General features: G+C 40.7%; 1 protein-coding gene across 7 annotated transcripts in view; it reads left to right on the forward strand.

Annotated features, from left to right (window-relative positions):
* The window catches only part of INPP4B (inositol polyphosphate-4-phosphatase type II B), a 709,083-nt gene that overhangs the window by 641,430 nt on the left and 52,123 nt on the right, over nucleotides 1–15,530 (forward strand). For all 7 annotated transcript variants that reach the window (XM_055144517.1, XM_055144520.1, XM_055144516.1 and 4 more), the window contains 2 exons: nucleotides 10,119–10,231; nucleotides 13,913–14,067. In XM_055144517.1, the coding sequence (XP_055000492.1) occupies nucleotides 10,119–10,231; nucleotides 13,913–14,067 (268 nt within the window). The remainder of the gene's footprint in view (nucleotides 1–10,118; nucleotides 10,232–13,912; nucleotides 14,068–15,530) is intronic.

The raw sequence follows: 15,530 nt of genomic DNA on the forward strand, positions 1-15,530 counted from the left end.
GAACTATATCAGGAGCCAGAAATCAAACCTCATGAAAGGCAAGCACCCTACCTGCTCCAGTATCACTCCAGCCCCCATTTATTTAAATTTTAGTGATTTTTTGATACCCAATACTTTTCTGATAATCATTTTTAAAGGAATTGTTGTTGTTGTTTTTCTTTTTGGAATTATCTGATGGACATAAGTTCCTGAAATCCTCACTGTCAGGTTAAACCCTCCCATCATGAGGAGTCAGGTGGAAATTGAAAACATTAGGGTCTTCTTTGTAAACAAACACTTGAATTTTATTTGAGCAAATATGGCCTTTTAGGTTATTCATGGTTTCTTTGGATCCATTCTCACATTCACAGTTGAACAATGAAAGGTAGCTAAAATTCAGATCCAGCTTTTATCTTAGACATCAAAGAAGAAACAACTAAATATATATTTAACCTTAAATATTTTTCCCCAGCTCTCCGTTTTTTTCAGCTATTGAGCATATTATTCTACTATCCATTCACATTCAAGCTTCTCCCCAATCCACAAGGGCAGAGTTTTGGTTTAATTTTGGTCTTCCTTCTCTTCAACTTCTGTGTCTTAAGACTTCTAACTCTTTATAACAAAACTCCAGATGAAGAAAATCTCTTCTTTGAAGTCAAGGAAGCAGGGGAAATTAAGACTCACAAATAAAATTATCTTTATGAGGTGGGTCAGAATAAAGAAATCTGTTAGAGCACAGAGATTAATACATTTGGAGGCTGTCAATAAACTCTGAGCTATGTGAGTCCTGTACTGCCAAACTAGAGGTCATTTCAAACTATAAAATATCCATATGAATGGATTAAAGTGTGTATTTTATTAAATCTTTCATTTTGGGGCCTACAAAGCAGCTTTATTTCTATAATTCACATCTTCTATTTTACCTCATTTATAACTTTCTTATATGTTTTATTCCTTACTTTGAAATATTCAAGATCTCATTTTTACTTGCCTTCAGGAGCTTAAAAAAGGGAAACCAGAGACCAGAGCTATGGAGAATATCCAGCCTTCTCACGTCTCTCCCCTGTTCTTGGGTTGTTGTGGTAATTTAAGAGCAAGTTCCTTCTGAGCTAGAGAGGTGACCCCTGTTCTGGAAGAGATGACCCCTGTTCTTTGACGTAGGCGCTGAAATGCCCCTGACTCTCTGGGCACCCATCTTGGATCTTCCTCAACAAGGAGCTAGTTCTTACCAGGGTAAAGACGTAACCCTGGAAAAACCTAGAAAGCTGCTTCCCAGCCTCTCTGAAACTTTGAAATATCCATCCTTGATTTGGTTTTCAGACTCTTGTGTGCCTTATGCACTCTCAACAGGCCTTTTCTTGCTCTTGTTGGGATGGCATGCAAGGGACTTGGAAACTCACCTGGTGATGTCTGGGGGCAGAAAGCTGCCCACACGGCTTCTTCGATGGTTAGAACTCAGACGGTTTCGTCCAGGCAATATAAGTTGGCTGGCCAAGAGAAGAGTCAGCTGGGGTTTATATGAGGCCTCTTCTCAAAATCAAATTTTCCACTTTCTGCACATAAAACGATCTTGGGTAGTTTGAGGAGACCATCCTTTAAGAGCTTGGGATCATCTGTCTATAAATACATTAAATACATCTACCAACTCTTTGACATGACTGTTTTTTAAGACATTTTTTGGCATTTTGGGTCACATCCACCAATGCTCAGGAGTTACTCCTGGCTCTGCACTCAAGAATTACTTCTGGTGGTACTTAGGGGACCATATGGGATGCCAGGGATCAAACCCAGGTCGGCCGCATGCAAGGCAAATGCCCTACTCGCTGTACTATCGCTCCGGTCCCTTTGACATGACTTTAGATGGTTTGTAAGATCAAATTGTGAATAATTTCTAATGAAGGAAAGAAAATAGGATTTAAATATCAATATGTTATGGTTCTACTCTCATGCCTGCATATCAAGTCTTGTGGCTGTCAATATAAAATAGTGAATGGGAAATTCCAAAAGTATTTTTAAAAGTATGTTTTCTTATATTATATATACATATAAGAAAATAAGTTTTCTTATAATTTAACAATTCCCTTCAAAATTTGCATTTTCCTTTGCAATGGTGCTGCAATCTTGAAATTTACTTAAGAAGAGATAATGAAAGCATATAGGTCAAAATATTATTAAACTCTGGTCAGGTTGGAAGTTTTATATTTGATTTTTTATTGCATTTTTCATAAACTGTGAAGTGAAGAAACAGTTTTTAAAAAAGTGGTTTAAGCAGCACTTTTTACTTTGTATCTTTCAAGATTTTCCTGCAACAAAGAGAATATAATTTCCAATTTTAAGGTATGTCAGTGGCCTTCACCTGGTAGCTTTTATTGTCTTGCCTGCACTCTTCATATAATTATTTCAGAATTAATTATTCAAAAGATTTTACTCTACCCAGTGTAAAATATACACCCAGAATCTCCTGACGTGGTATAATTTGAAATAGTGTAAGATATAGTACATAGTCTTCCTGTATACTTTTTATACTTAGAAACACAAGCCCTTTTAAATTGTTTATATTGTAGTTGCTCTTTATGCATTTATTCCTTAGGATTACTTATTGCCACACATTGTTAGGTTATTCTTTGCCACGTAACACACTATCTCCATATTTTTTGTTATAAAGTGGTTATCATTCTATTTATGCTTGTAGAACCTGTGTGTTAGGTTTTTCAGACAGGGCAAGCAGGGATGGTTTGTTCCCAGACTTCAGCAGGAAACAGTGACTGGAATCACTTGTATGACACGGACCTGGGTTGTCCGAAGGCTTCTGCAGCCACTTGCTGGCACCTGGGCAGGACTCAAAGGTAGCATTCAGCCGAGCCTGTACACAGGAGCCCCTGCACAAATCTCTCGTTGTGGCTTGGGCTCCTGTTTTAAACTGCCTCTGGGGAAGTTTATACTGCTTTACAGAAGTCTCCGTGCTTACTGGTCACTTTCTCATCTCTGAAATAATAGTGCAGGTTTACAGTATCCTCTCAGGCTTGAAGGTGTTTAGAAAACTTTCAGCTGCAAGTGAAAGAAACCTTGACTCACCCTCCTGAGAACAATAAAGGAAATTCACAAACAAAACTGAAAATTCCACTGACCAGGACTTCACACGGGGTTGATGCAGTGACTCAGCAGGGTTAGAAAGATCCCTGTTACTTCTCTGCTCCTCTTAAGGTTGTCTCGCCTGCATCCTACCCTCTTCCAGATGGCCACAGCGGCCTTGCTTGGCTCCACATCACCCTCACCTGCAAAGATAAACATCTTTCATTTCCTTTACCACTGGTTGGGGTCCTGAGCGTCACTCTGTGGAAAAACTGAGAATGTCTGAGTCAAGTTCAGATTAACTTCCACCTAAATGCCCATCCCTGGGTCAGTCATGATTTCAAGGTGGATGGGGACACCAGCTGTCTTCAGAAGTAGGATTGGCCCTATGTAATTTGGTGTGTGTTTCAAGGTGGCAAATGGATGGGTAGGTCTTGACGAAGCAGCTCTTCTTTGTGTTTCATTTTAGGACAGTCTGACACCATGATGAAACCGGTGTCTTGGTCTCATTAACTTCACAGCTCAGTCAGCTGAGGGGTCATGATCCAACTCTTGGCTCTTGGTCAAATTCCCAACTTTACTTCACAGGTGGGATTTTTGAAGTCTTTGTGAAAGAATCTTCATTTCCCAAGGAGAAAATGAGGCTTACAAGTGATTGTAGGCATGGCTGTTCTGTTCCCCAGTCCATCCGGGAGCAGTGGGAAAATTACAATGAGTGTGTGAAGGTTTGTTATCATATCTGTTGTGTGTGAGCGTGGGAGAAGGTTCCTTCCTGTTTTGGACAGATTCTTCCAGTTTCAGGAGACAGCGACTTCCTTTCTTTCTACAGCAGTGAACACATTCTCAGCAGCTACTAATGTCTTCCTCTTTTTTTTTTCCAGAGTTGACTCTGAATTTAATCATGTAGGCTCTCCTGCCAAGACTTTTATTAATTGTTTTCCGCTCAAGTCGATGGAGCATGACAGGGTTACTGCCCTAATTTTGCAGTTAGAATAAAGAAGGACAAGGGGTTAAGGAACTTGCCTCAGACCACACATCCAAGAAGGGCAGAGTTGGCATTAGAAGTATTTTTCTTCCAGAATCTTTTTTTAAGGGCTTTCTTTTTAAACATTCTGAAAGCAAAAAAAGAAAATAGTAAATGCTGGAGGACACATCACTAAACCTCATAAATTGGATAAGTAACACGGATTTTCAGGTAGAAGAGAAGCCCTACTTATTCCCTCCCTCTTCCATCTTTAACTTTTCCTCCTCAAAGAATGTCAGTGCCCTGAGTATCACATCCTTATACACTGTTCATACATATGGCCACATTAAGAATATGGGATGGTTTTTCAGTTGTAATCTTCCATTATTACTGTTATCTTGTATGAAACTCCCCATATTAACATATTTTCACTTACTTCTCAAAGTCTATTAATGCTGGTGCACATATCTCTAAAAATGAGATCTGTTCTCTTTTTTCACATAATTTAGAATTATATAGCATGACTATCAAAACAGATTATTTACTCTGTGATAATTTGTAACTAGGCTATTTAATATTAAAAACATGAATGCAGTGAAAGCATTCTTATATTTCACCATCTGATTACTTCGACCCCATCTGAGAAAATAAAAATTTTTGTGTTGGAGTATATTTCAGTCATGCTACACAGTTCTCCCTTTCCCCAACATGGGACAGCCCAGGACACAAATCTTCCTGAAAGACCCAGACCCAATCCCCACACGCATCACTTTCCTGGTGAGCAGAGAGCAGACTCGCCAGCTCTGTGGTGAGAAAGATGTTGGTCATTCTGAGAGTAGATTTCTGCTGTCCTGAGAACTCCCCTGTGCTTCTGGTCCACACATCAACCCCCATCAGAGGACAGCCTTGGCATACCAGAGCAGCAGAGGAATTTTGGTGGTCATGTTCTGTGAATGCTGAGTCTAATGAAATAAGCACTGATGGAAACTGACGGAAATTTCCATCTGCTCCTCTCAGTGTTGAACTGCATTTGTCAGTGAAATGTAGCTAGCCTTATCAGATGATTGGCACCGAGGAATGGAAAGAAAAGCTTACATAACTAAAAGTATGGTTTGCAGTACATTTTTTTTCCATAGGTGCATGTTTAACAACACTACAAAAGGGGACTGGAGAGATAGTACCATGAGGAGCTTGCCTGATTCAATCCCCAGCGCTCATAAATGTCCCCCAAACACTGCCAAGACTGTTGTGAGCACAGCTGGGGATAGCCCCCAAACAACAACAAGGACAACAAAAAACATTGTAGACTAGTAATTTACCACATTTTTAAAAAGAGAAAATCTTTTCTGGCTGTAGGTACAGTGATTCGATTTTCCTGTCTAAATGTGGTTGCTAAAGTAATGCAGAAGAAGTGGGTGCGATAGAAAAACTTATTGGCAGTATCTGCAAATGGGAAAACTCGTTCAGAGTTGAAAACCAATCTGTGTTCCCTGCCTATCACCATTTTACAGCTGATATATCATTCACAAATGAGTCATGAGTGGCAATACATTTTTTTAATGGAACGAAAGCTGGAGTTCTGTGTTCCGAAAGACTTTGTGTCTGGTTGGGGGGAAAATGTGTCAATAACCAAAGTATTGGAATGAAATGGCTATGCTCTGGATAAGAAGAGTTTGATCATAACAGATCTAAAAATTGTGGCCTGGACATCTGAGTGATATTAAAATGAAATCCTTCAAAAATTACTGTGGGTAGAAGGTGTAGAGTCTCGAACATGATATCTGGTGAGCGCTGTCTTTATGGAAGAGAAATGGCAAAGATGCCCATTTGTTTCATTGAAATTTCAGAACCCTACAGTCTGCTTAAAATGACTCATTTAAGATTCTACATGTTATCCACGAAGCCAGGTTATTCTGGAACATCAGGAAGTTCTATTCTTGAGTCTCAGAACGCAGAAAAAGTTGGCCATTGAGTTAGTATTGGCCCTGCTTCAGCCTGCCACCAGCTAATTGGGAAGACTCTAGGAAGATTTGGGGGGCATTCGTGGGATAGGACTCTGAGACTAAACTTGTTTTTTTTTGCTTTTGAGCCATACCCAGCTGAGCTCAGGGTTTCCTCCCTGTTCTGCACTAGGGCTTCACTCCGGGCGGTGCTTGGGAGCCAAGTGCAGTCCCCATATGTGGTGCTGGGGACTAAACTCAGGTAACCTGAATGCAAGACCAGCTCTCTACTATGGCATTTTACACATTATCTTGAATTTTCTTCTGATGCTGACCATTAGGAAAAAGTCCCCTGAATATCCTGGACATAGAATGGAGTTTCTCTAAATTAGTGCTATGCAATGTTTTTTAAATCCTGCACATTCATCCTATGGATATTTCACTTATTTTGATGTCCTGGGACAACCAGCATCGAAAATAATAACATGAAATAGAAAACAGTAGTTTGAAGGTGTAGTGTGCACCCAGAGCTTTTTCCTCCACAAAAATTTTGTCTTGGAATAATGTGAATGAGAAAGGTGGGGGCGAGGGGTGTGAAAAGAGAGAACAAGTGAGAGAGATGGTATATTTTTCAAAGTAAAATTCTTATTCTGCATGATTTTCAAAAACCATTTGAAAGTCATTTATATCAGGTGACTTTGGAGTGTATCCTGGGGAATCTCCTAACTATGGTTGTTTTTAAATTTAAAATTTACCAGTTACTCCCACTTTGTGCAGGGGCTCACACCTGGCAGTGCTCAGGGATCTGGTGGTGCTTTGCTAGGGACCACGCAAGGGTCGGCTGCATGCAAGGCAAGCACCTTGACCTCCAAAATCTCTCTCTGGCCTAGTTGTTGTTTTGAAGTCCAGATTTCCGAATGCGGCAGAGAGGTTCTTTCACAAGGCATTACCTTTGCTAGAAACTCTTCATAGACCTGCCCACTCTCTCCCAGTGACCTGTGCGATCTTCACTGGCCTGTGCGATAACCCACTTTATGCTTGACTTCACGGTTAATCATGACATACAAATAGATCCCTCCCTGTGGTGATCTGAGTTCGTGAGGACATGATTAGCTCTGCCTGTCCCTGACTGTGCTTTCAGCTCCCGCACCGCACAGTACTGAGCATTGCTGGGTGCAGCCCTGGAGGTAGCAGGTCCTGCTGGGATGGCACTAGTGGTCTCTGGCACTGTGTAGCACCCCAGCATCCACCCATGGCAATGAGCATAAGCCATGTTGGGCAAGTATTGCCAAGACTGGCACTCGGGCCCCTGAGCATTGCTGGGGAACCCTGTACCCCTGAGAAAAGGAATCATAAGGATTTGGGCTTTTATTCTTCTGCATATTCTCAGTTTCATCTTGCTCCCAAGTAATTTTATTTTATTTAATTGTTTTTTGCTTTTTGGGTCATACCCGGTGTTGCACAAGGGATTACTCCTGGCTCATGCACTTAGGAATTACTCCTAGCAGAGCTCAGGGGACCGTATGGGATGGTGGGAATCCAACCTGGGTCAGCTGCATGCAAGGCAAACACCCTACCCGCTGTGCTATTGCTCCAGCCCCCTTTTTTTTTTTTTTTTTTTTTTTTGCTTTTTGGGTCACACCCAGCGACGCTCAGGGGTTACTCCTGGCTTTGCACTCAGGAATTGCTCCTGGCAGTGCTTGGGGGACCATATGGGATGCCGGGGATCGAACCCGGGTCGGCCGCGTGCAAGGCAAACGCCCTATCCGCTGTGCTATCGCTCCGGCCCCCTGCCCCCTAAGTTTTTTTTAAAATGCTACTTGTTTGTTTAAAATGTGTCAAATAATATGAAAAGCACATAAAAGAAATCAATCTTCCTAAATCTTTAAATATGACCTCGTAATATCTAAACTTTATTTACTATATTATTTTATTACTCTTAAATTATGTTACTACATTAGTTTACCTATATATACACAATACACAGGTAACTATATACTTGAGGTAACTCTGTATACAGAGGTAATTAAATCTGTATACATAAGTAATTCTGTATATAAGGGTAATTGTATACTCATGCACAAAGCGCAGAAACAAACATTACAAGAATTATATTCAGTCATTAATCTGATCAGTTGTTCCTTTGCACAATATCAAGAACAGTTTTATTTCCATGAAATACCTGTACATAATGTCAAATGTCTGTAATTCTAACATATGGAAGGTCTGGGTCTTATTCTGGCTCCCAGTCATCAACAGTAAGAGCAGTGATGGTGGACCCAATATTTTATTTCTTATTAAAAATTTTTGGACACTATTATTATCTTTATTTGAAGCCATAGTCTTAAGCTTTGTAAAATGTCTCTTCAACTTTTAGATGCTATGTCTCTTTGTCTCTCTTCTTGGGCTTATTCCTACCTAGTGATAGAATGTCTTTATTCAAACCTCTTTCTTTTAAGGATCTTTTGAGTTACATAGTCAGAGTTGAACTTTTGTTTTCTCAGGCAGAGACTATTACAGTAAAATAATACTGATGTATTTACATGGATACGTTGAACATTGGTTCCCAAATAGGGAACATCAGAATTGTTACGACATCTTTCTCTAGCCTGTGCTAATGAAATGATAGATTCTAGATGATATTTCCAATAGATATTTTCATTTTACCAACCCCTTGTGATCCTTAGTAGGTATAGATGGCTAGTAAAGTTCTTTAGGATGCTTCCTTTACTCTAGAACTAAAGTCAGAAACTTCTCAGATTTATTGTTTTAATAAAGTGAATGTAATAAAATGAAACATCTGGAACAGCTTGGGAAAGTTCAAAGCCTTGTTATGACCAAAGCTTATCGGTGTCATGGTTTATAATGATTCCGGAAGATAGCTCCTATTTGTTAAAGTAACTGGGAATTCAAGGCAGTGTGCATTTGGTTCTTGTGTATTTTCTCCCGTGCCTTTTTGCCTCCGTCAAAGCTCAGGGGTATTCTTTGTTCAACGTGTGTATTCAGCCCCAGTGTATAAGGTATATTTTCGTACTATACAGTGCTAACCCAACAGCCCTCTTAGGCTGTCTTTATGCTCCTATCATTGGATTATGATTCGAATCTATCTCACCCGGCCTCGGGGACGCTTGTGCCATAATGTGCCTTGCCTGCTTGCTATATGGGACGAATGTCATGCATTACCCTTGCTCTAACTCTGGCATCTCAAGAGCTAGGGAAATTGGTCACTTTCTGCTTCTCCCCCAGTTCCGTCCTGTCATTTCCTCCCATCCCTCGCGTTGCTCCTGTTTCCAGGTTTAGTTAGTTGTTCTCAGTCGCAGCTCTGCTCAACCAGGATAGATTTTACCCTCAAGGAACATTTGGCAGTGTGATGTTTGTAGCTGTTTTGGATGGTCAAAGGGGTGTTGCTGGTTCCTAAATGGTCCCTGTCAGGGATGCCACTTCCCGTTCTGCAATACAGCACAAAGACTCGCCTTCCCCAACAAAGCGTTTTCCAGCAGCAACTGTCAGCAGAGCCCAGACCGGACAGAGCCATTGGGGAAACCAACCTTGTGTGCTTCAGACTTCTCCCCTCCCTGAGATGCCCGTTTAACCATTCTTTTAATTCATTCTGGCTGCTCACCAGCAAAAATTGGAAGCCTGTATCTTCACTCTCATCTCTCTCCTTTTTTGATGAAATGAGGCAGCAGAACCATCATCGGCAGAAAAGAAAAAATGATTCCCCTGTTGATGAAATAGTCTTGTTATGTGACCAGTCAGCACCCCCCACAGTTACACAGAATAAGAAATGGGGGAAACTCAGGCCTGTCTTTTAAATTGTTTTTTTATTTTATTGAATCACTCTAAGAGAGGGCATTCCAAAGCTGTTCATGATTGGGTTTCAGTCATACAGTGTCCCAACATCCATCCCTCCACCAGGATCATTTGCCAGCACCAAGTGTCCCCAGTTTACTTCCTACCCCCTCTCCCCACCTATTTTTAAATAAAGAATAAGACTGGAGAGATTAACAAGTGTGATCATCTTCAAAGAGTCTTTGCTGCAAATGGCACTCGTTGTTACAGGAATGACATTCGCAAATACGTTGAGGAAAATTCCACCGCAGCTAAATACTAACACGGTCTCTCTTTCTCCCCTCTTTCTTTTTTTTTTAATTTTTTTCCAGTCATTTCACATTTTCAAGAACAAAATGATCTAAAAGGATTACTAGAAAATCTCCACCAAAATATCCAAGCCAAAAAAAGAAAGAATGTAGAAATCATGTGGCTGGCTGCAACGGTAAGCACTCTCTTGTCAAGCCTGATTGACTGTGACCGTGATTGCCAGGGAGTCTTATTGGATATCTGCCGAGTTGGGTTCAAACCCTGAGCTTCGGGTTACCAGATGTCATCTTCCATTATCTGGGGAATTAGGTATTTTCAATGCTCTTGGTCATTCTGTCAATAGACTGGAACAAAAAAAAAAAAATGGAAGGTACAATCAAGAATCTCGTACACATTGGCTCTTGTTGTACTACCTGGATTTGTTTGCTACCTGGAGGTTTAAATGAAGTGTCTGCGCTTTTCTTGCTAATGCTTGCTGCAGTCACCCATAGCAATCAGGATTTTCGAGGAGCTGCTCCAGAGACATATGGTCTCAACAGAATGTGGTTCCCAGAGCCCTACACACAGCCTCAGTCAGGCTCCTGGACATATTGCTGAATTAATGAGCTTGTAAATGTGTTTGTTAATTTAGATATTGGCATAGAATTTATTACTGTTGGGTTGCTCTTGGTGTAATGAGCTATAGTTTTGATGGTTCTCTCACATTTAACAGAGCCCTGAGGGTGGAAGATCTGCCTGATTTTCCACTCTAGGCTCCTTCCAAGGAAACTAGCTCCAACAGCTAGGGAGAAAACCAGGCCCGTGGACTCGTACGCCTTTATCTGACAACCTGCCGTGCCTCGCTCACATGAACTGTGAATTTTGTCAAACATTCAGACCCACCAAAGATCCTCTTATTAGAAAAGGATCTTTCCATTAGGAAAAATTCATGTTGGCAACGTCAAGGATGAATAACAGGCATTGTACGTATAACCTGGGAGTTTAGGGCACCCAATCTTTGCCACTTTTCGTTTATTTTTTTCTACCAGTAATAGCCTTTCTTTCTACTGCTAGTGCTTCATCTATAGTCCACTATTTCTTTCTGTTTTCGGGGGGAATGAATGGATAATTTACCATGAGTCTATATAAAGTTACCTCGTATCAGGCAGGAGATAGCTGCTTTCGCTTCCCTTCATGCCCTTTTGAGCCCCAGGAAATATCATCAAAGGTAACGAGATGAAACATTGCTTTCAGGCTGCTGCTATGCACTGCTCCCATTTCGCACCATCCTGCACTAGACGAAGGTGGTTTTTAAATAGTTCTTTCCCCAGTGTGGATGCTCTGGCTACCTTCAAAGAATGCTATGGTTATGAATCCTCACAAAATGTTCACAAAGGCAAGTCAACTGTATTTGCTGTTTTACTAATAATGTGATAGTATTAAGGCAGTTTCATCATTTACCTAGACTCTCTGACCACATAGAAGCATAGGAATATTGTTATTTTCCTGTTGGGCAGTTGTGTGGATAGATTAAGAGAAGATGTGTATGTGACAACATAGTGATCTCTTTCCTCTGAGCATATACAGCTCTTTGCATTTATAATATGTGATAAAAAAAATAAGTGCCTTGCACCTTTTCCATAAGTGCCATGCACTCCTGACATCTCTTTCCTAAAATCTATAGCCCTATAAATAGGGCTTGCTCACAACTTAACCCTCAGTGGAGAATTTTCTGCCAAGAGGCATACACAGCACCCAGTGTACAAACTTGGCCTTCTGCCATAACATTGCCTTTAATTTAGCAAATCTTATGGGCTTAAAATTTGATTTATAATCCCTATAGCAAACCAGGGACATCAGTATTTTTTAAAATGAAGAACCAGAAAAATTCTCTGAAACTTTACAGATAGCATTTTCCCATTTCCTGTCTTCTGGAAATCTATTAAAAGTTACTCTGCTTTTGTTGATGTTTTGCATTCCAATTGAAAAATAAAAGGCAGTTTCGATTTTTGTCTTGATTGGATTTACAAAAAATTTAAATGGGAATTTAAAGACTCCAAATATCAGCCAAGTGTATTAAATTAAGTGAATGTTCTTCAATGCAATTTAGAAAAATTAGAAATCAAAACCCCGTCTGCCTGCTTTGATGCAGTTTCCCCTGCCTCCTCCTGACTTTAGGGTACTGTGGACTGTGATGGAATGATAGGGCACCTCTGTGGTGGAGGTTGTGTGGCAACATTTTACTCCTGAAACCTAAACTTGATGAGCTCGTGAACCAATGTAATCTCAGTTTTTTAAAAAAGTAAATAAATTAGATCCTTAGTACCATTGTATTAGAAAAGTTACCTCTTAGGAGCAGAGAGATAGTCCAGGGTTAAGGCAGTTAACTTGCCTTGCAGCTGATCTGGTTTAATTCCTCACAACGTGTATAGTGCCCTGAGCACCATCAGGCGTGATCCCTGAGAACAGAGCTAGGACTAAGCCCTAAGCACCACTAAGCATGGACCATCTACCTTCCAAGGTTAAAACCTCAATTTTTTTTTAATTTATTTATTTTGCTTTTTGGGTCACACCCAGCGATGCACAGTCACAGTATCTATCTATTGCGATCTATATTTTATGCCTATGAATACAGAGAACTCTGTTCTTTCAGATACAAATTTGAAACTGTTTATAAATATTTGGATTTTTAATGGTTTAATCTTATATAAACTTACATAATCTTACATAAATGATTGCATTTTTAATGTGGTTAAATCAACATTTTTTGGGTGCATGCTGTGTTAGAACAATTCACAAGTCTACCAAGGACTTGGAAAGCCTAGTTTAGTTCTAAGAAGCAAAATGACAACGTGGTCAAGTCCATTGCCAAACTCCACTGTGATAGCCTCTCCTCAAAGTCTGCAACTGCTTACTGCTTGGGCCTCTGTTATGGCAGATTACAGAGCTGCCTCTTCCACCACCTTAGATCAATCTGTAAGTGCTTATGGATGAACATTTCTGATGCTCTGATTAATTCTTGGCATCTCATACCAGAACCAAGCAATGGTATGAGATTATTGCTGTTTGGTCTTTTAATTTGTATCAGAATAATAAAAAGGAAGGAGAGAAGGAAACTGCAGAGTTCAGAAGTGATTACAGGTGACAGGGTCCTCCTTGGTAACCGTATTTGTCAACGCCACCTCTGGCTCTTCTGTGTTGGGTACAGATTTAACCCTTTTAAACCTCAGCGGCATCATCTGTAAAATGAGAATCACCATACCTTCCTCCACCAGGGTCCATGCAAGTTAAATGAAAGAACAAATCTATGTGATGCTTACTAGCTTATACTGGGTACACAGTCAATATGCAATTAATAGGGGTCCTTTTAGTGTCCTTGGGAGTTAGACTATCTAGTGGCCCCCTTCTCTGCTGTAACTGTGCAGTGGATGGCTGAAAGCTCATAACGTAAAATGGAAACTGGCAACAGCTGCTTAAATATAAAGTAAGATAATAGCCATTTAAGATTCAAATCAAGTGTCTGATACAGGAAATCTTTTTTTCCACCCCACTATCATAATTAAAGTGTCACTTCTGAGCTGTGATTATTATCACTAGGTCCCCCTCCAAAGAGCTTTGCTATCTCTGCTGGATATCTTTCATCTCGAGTGGTCTTAGTACCCCCTTCCATCTCACCTACAAAGAGCAAAATAAATTCAATTTATTCTACTCGCACTTGAAATGAAAAGGTAATGTTTTTACATTCCATGGGGACAGACTGCACCAATCAACTGTCATAAATTAACATAAATTTTATGATTCCACAAGAAGTGCTGGGAGGAGGCTGATACTTGAAGCTGCACGGGAACAATAAACTGTGTATCCGTGTGCGTTACAGATTTGTCGCAAGCTGAATGGTATCCGTTTCACCTCTTGTAAAAGTGCCAAAGACAGGACGTCCATGTCGGTGACACTGGAACAGTGTTCCATCTTGAGAGACGAGCATCAGCTACACAAGGACTTCTTTGTCCGAGCACTGGATTGTATGAGAAGGTAACCCACATGCCTTCAATGTTCTTGCCCTCAAAGTCATTTGAAGGTTGTATATTTGTTCTGAATAAGTATTTGGCTGGAGGCTTCCACCTTTAGTAGCTTTGCTGCATTTGCATGGCTTACAGCTCATGCCATGAAAGATGAGATGATTTTAAATATTCCGCTTTTTCCTTCTGTGTCTATAAAAGAAAAGTGATTTGAGTGGAGGAGGGTGTATTTCCTTAGCTTATCCGCCAGGGACCCCAGCCACTTCCTGTGGAACACTGGAAAAGTATTTTTCCTTGACACAGAAGTGGTGGTACATGTGCCCAAAGTTATACAAAGTTGCTGTCCAAAGCCTTTCCCGGTTGCCAGCAAAAGTTTTCGTCTACCTTTGGGCTGTGGGGTCTCCAAACCGGTCACCCCCTTCCTCAAATCATTTTCACAGCTCTCATCCTCAGGATGCAATGACTCTCTGATGCTGTAAAGCAGAGAATTAATATCTTTATTCTGCCGACATTTGAAATGCTTTGCCTGAAGTCATCTTTCTTGATTCATTTCCACAGTAATTAAATCTCAAGCTTAAGCCATAATGGAGAAGGAAAAAGTGCCTCATCCACAGGGTCTGTCAGCAAGGACACACGTTAATTAAAAAGTTAAGCAAAATTGTCTCGTAGCTGCAGAGACTGACTCAAAAGCAAGCCAGGAAGTTGGGGGCAGACTCTGTGTTCCCAGAAGGAGTATCACGTGCTGCTGTGAGGGCGGCGTCTCAGTTTCAGGGCTCAGTGGGGAAAGGTGGCCCTCATCTGTGCCTCTGGCCATCTCTGTCCCCCGCCACCTCTGCCCAGAGCTAGCAAGTTGGGTGTTCCCTTATTTTGCCCCATCTCATGTCTCTTGGCATCTTCGTTGTTCAGTGGTGTTCTGGCATCATTTGTTGGGTACATGTGTAAGGACAGACATGAACATCTCAGCCATATAAAACACTTCGTTGATATAAACCACTTCTGAAAATTTCCCCTGCATACTCCTAGGGAAGCCAGGGAAACTCAAATGTAAATATAATTCACCAGTGCTGAAGGAAGAGAGGAAACACACCCAGATTATACGATCAGGGACGCCAGACAATGAAACGTTCAAAACACATGGCATGGCAGGTGAAACTGTAACTCTTTTAAGACAGGGAGGACCCTTAAAGTAGATCAAATTAAATCAGGCTAAACAAAATTAGAAAGATAGTCTTTCAAATTCCTAAATAAAGGGCGTACCTGCCAGAGACATGTTAAACTATAAAACTGCACATATCAGCATCATGAAAATAAGTTGGCAAAATCAACATTAAATATGTAAGCTGTTTGTTTAATATGACATAATATTGTGGACAGTCGTTTTAGAAAGATGCAAGAAACAATCTAAACGCCCTAAAGACTTTACCTTTCCTCTCCCTGCTCTTCAGGTGATGCTCCAACCCCTAACTGTAGAGCTGC

Source organism: Sorex araneus, chromosome 7 (genome assembly GCF_027595985.1).
Source record: "Sorex araneus isolate mSorAra2 chromosome 7, mSorAra2.pri, whole genome shotgun sequence".
NCBI classification, from domain to species: domain Eukaryota; kingdom Metazoa; phylum Chordata; class Mammalia; order Eulipotyphla; family Soricidae; genus Sorex; species Sorex araneus.